This window comes from Tachysurus vachellii, chromosome 15 (assembly GCF_030014155.1).
Source record: "Tachysurus vachellii isolate PV-2020 chromosome 15, HZAU_Pvac_v1, whole genome shotgun sequence".
Taxonomy (NCBI): domain Eukaryota; kingdom Metazoa; phylum Chordata; class Actinopteri; order Siluriformes; family Bagridae; genus Tachysurus; species Tachysurus vachellii.
Window position 1 is genome coordinate 1,836,153 of NC_083474.1, and position 2,975 is coordinate 1,839,127.

Below are 2,975 nucleotides of genomic sequence, written 5' to 3' on the forward strand. Positions count from 1 at the left end.
ATAGAGGAACAATACAAAGACCATCACTGTCCGGGCTAACCAGAAGCCATGGATGACAGGAGAGGTCTACAGACTCCTGAAGACACAGAACGCTGCCTTCAGACCTGGAGACGAGGTGGGCCTGAGGACAGCCGAGGCTAAGAGGCAGTACTCCAGGAGGATAGCCCATAAATTCAGCGACAGCAGAGACACTCTGAGCCTGTGGCAGGGGATACAGACCATTACGGACTACAAGCCCCCACCACAGATCTGTGACAGCAACATCTCTCTGCTGTCACTATGTCACAAAGACTAATAAACTTATGCTATTCTAAAAAAGCACAAGTGAATTGTAAGATGTCTGGACGACATTTAATTGTCAATTAAATTAACTTTTACAGTTCATAACTATTATCAGTTTGTTAACTGCAACATAAAGAGTGCTAAGTCAAAATGATTAATTCATGTGATGCTTATTATTGTTCTAATCCGGTTGGTTAACTAAAAATTAGATGTAATTCAAGGAGTGTCCAGGTGGGGGAACTCAAAGGCTGCCGGGAGTAACTGATTCGTGCTATGCTGTGCGTCGAGCCAATACAGCTCAGCACACAGAAAACAGCACAAGTCTGTGTCTCTTTTATTAATATATATTTTCCCCATTTTCAAGGGGTGCAACACTAACAACAAATATCCAGCATGCTAACACACTAGCAGGGACAAATCTGCTCGTTCATGGATTGAGTTGGAGTCATTAAACCATGAAGACAATCAAATAAATTTAAATAATCAAAACATAAGAAAAAATAGAAAATATTGTGGTGCTAATATGAAGCTCATATGAAAGTAGAAACTCAGGACTTTAAGAATTTGTAGAGTTTCATCACTATTTCTGTTTTTCTCTACAATATTGAAGGTGATATATTTATAGATAAACCCAGAAAAATAAACACGGTTATTTTTTCCCACACAAATGGACACTGCGCCACACAATCTTATTAACACAGTAACAGTTAACACTCTTCAATCGTACAGTGTAATTAGTAACAACTAAAACTTATGGAGAGATGAAAGAGAGTCACAACAGATTTGATGCTTCTTAAATCTTTACTGATTAATGCAAAAAAGAGGCACAAGCCAAGCAGGAACCTTTTTTAGCCGTTTTGTTGCAAGCTTTCTTTCCTTAAGCGATTTTATTCAATCTTCTTTTGGAGCATTTAAGAACGATTAAAAAGGTTTTTGGCCGACGCACTGAGTGTTAACTACATTATTAGTGATGCAGCGGACGCATCTTTTGTTGTGGCAGCGATAGACTGGAATTCGTTTTTCTATCTCACCTATGTTATCTTTCCATTCAGTCTTACCCTTATCATGATGCCAAATCTGACTGAAAACAAAAGCTTTTGGACCGTCGTGATTTTTGAACATCTCGAGAGCTGAGATGATGCTGTGGGGTTCGCCAGGTGTTGAGCAGGTCTTGACACAGGGGGAGTTTAAGGTGAAGAAAACCGTGCAGCCATTTTCCCGTTTATTCAGGAGCTTTTGCATGGGCGAGGGATCGGAGCCTCTCAGTAACAGATACTCAGAGTGTATATTGTAACCTTTAGACCGTTTTGGTCTGGCACCAACCAGCTCTTTACCATTGTAAATACGATTTTTACGGTTCATGCCGTTCTTCACCTTTCTTGCGCTATCTTGAGACAGGAAGTTCTGGTCGAGTTTGTGATCTGAAGTACAATATGAATCTAGGACATTAATGCCCAGAGCATACTGACCATTAACTCCATAGCTGAAATAACAGAAGAATAAAAGTGTCATCCGTGTCATGTGGCACTAAAAAAGGTTTGTGTGTGTGTGTGTGGGTGTGGGTATGTGTGTGCTTACATGTTCTGAAGGTGGTTAATTATCTTCTTGAGATTTGTAACCTCAGCCCCAGAAGCAGTAGAGAGCAGAAAGAGCAGAACGAATCCCAGAGCTCCAAAACACACCTAAACAAAACACACACCGAAACATGATGGAGCTTTCCTATATCATTCCTATATCATTCCTATATCATTCCTCTATCATTCCTATATCATTCCTAACTCATTTTTAGCTCATTCCTAAACTCAGAAATGCTTAAGAACAAAAACACAATATTGAATCAAACACTACTTACATAACCAGCCATCTTTTGTCTCTCGTTGGAAACTTGTAGAGGAAACTGGAGTGAGTTTTGCTAACTGTTGCTATCTTATTTATACTGAGCAGCGCATCACTGTGGTTATTGTACATTACCAAAAATGTGCATGTGCAGATTTACAGTGAAATGTGTGTTCACACCTCCTTGACCCTGTACACACCAGTACACTGATGTTCAGTTCATCAGCAGAATAGACATGAACTTATGAGACGTTTTCAATCAGTATAAAGAAGCGTCTGATGTTGTGTGTGAGTCTGATCTAAAGTGAGTCAGGACTCTGTTGTTCTTTCAGTGTGTTTTAGACGTGTGTTTGTCCCTGTGTTGATGATCTTACACTGAATTTTAGTGTTGAAGAGAAATCTGAGCTTCTTTTTAGATGAACAAACACTCAGAGCATCTCACAGAGCAGAAATGGGTTTGATATCAACATTTACTCTGAACATACAAACATTTGTGTGGAAAAGAAAACCGTTTTTCTCTAGTATTGTAGAGAAAAACAGAAATAGTGATGAAACTCTGCACATTCTACAAAGTCCTGAGTGTCTACATTCTTCTGAGCCTCATATTAACACCACTGTGGACTGAGACATGAGGAAGACGTTCAGTGATCAAAATGGACACAAGAAAACCATACACTGTATCTAGACATACTGTAGTTCATCGATCTATGATAAGATAAACAGTGTGTAAGTGGAGAAATTCAGTTAGATGATGATGATGATGATGATGATGATGATGATGACGGAGCTGAAAAGGAACCAAAGAAGACAAACTCAAAATGTGTCCTGCAGAAATCATGGATAATGTTGAAGAAATG

General features: G+C 39.2%; 1 protein-coding gene across 1 annotated transcript; it reads right to left on the bottom strand.

The window, feature by feature from the left end:
• Window positions 1-1,203: 1,203 nt before the first annotated feature.
• Window positions 1,204-2,239, bottom strand: LOC132858497 (uncharacterized). Its single transcript, XM_060888877.1, has 3 exons — window positions 2,135-2,239; window positions 1,861-1,964; window positions 1,204-1,765 (listed from the first exon to the last, which is right to left on the bottom strand). Exons 1-3 carry the CDS (start codon window positions 2,144-2,146, stop codon window positions 1,204-1,206), a joined length of 678 nt encoding a protein of 225 aa, XP_060744860.1. The 5' UTR covers window positions 2,147-2,239.
• Between the last annotated feature and the right edge of the window lie 736 nt (window positions 2,240-2,975).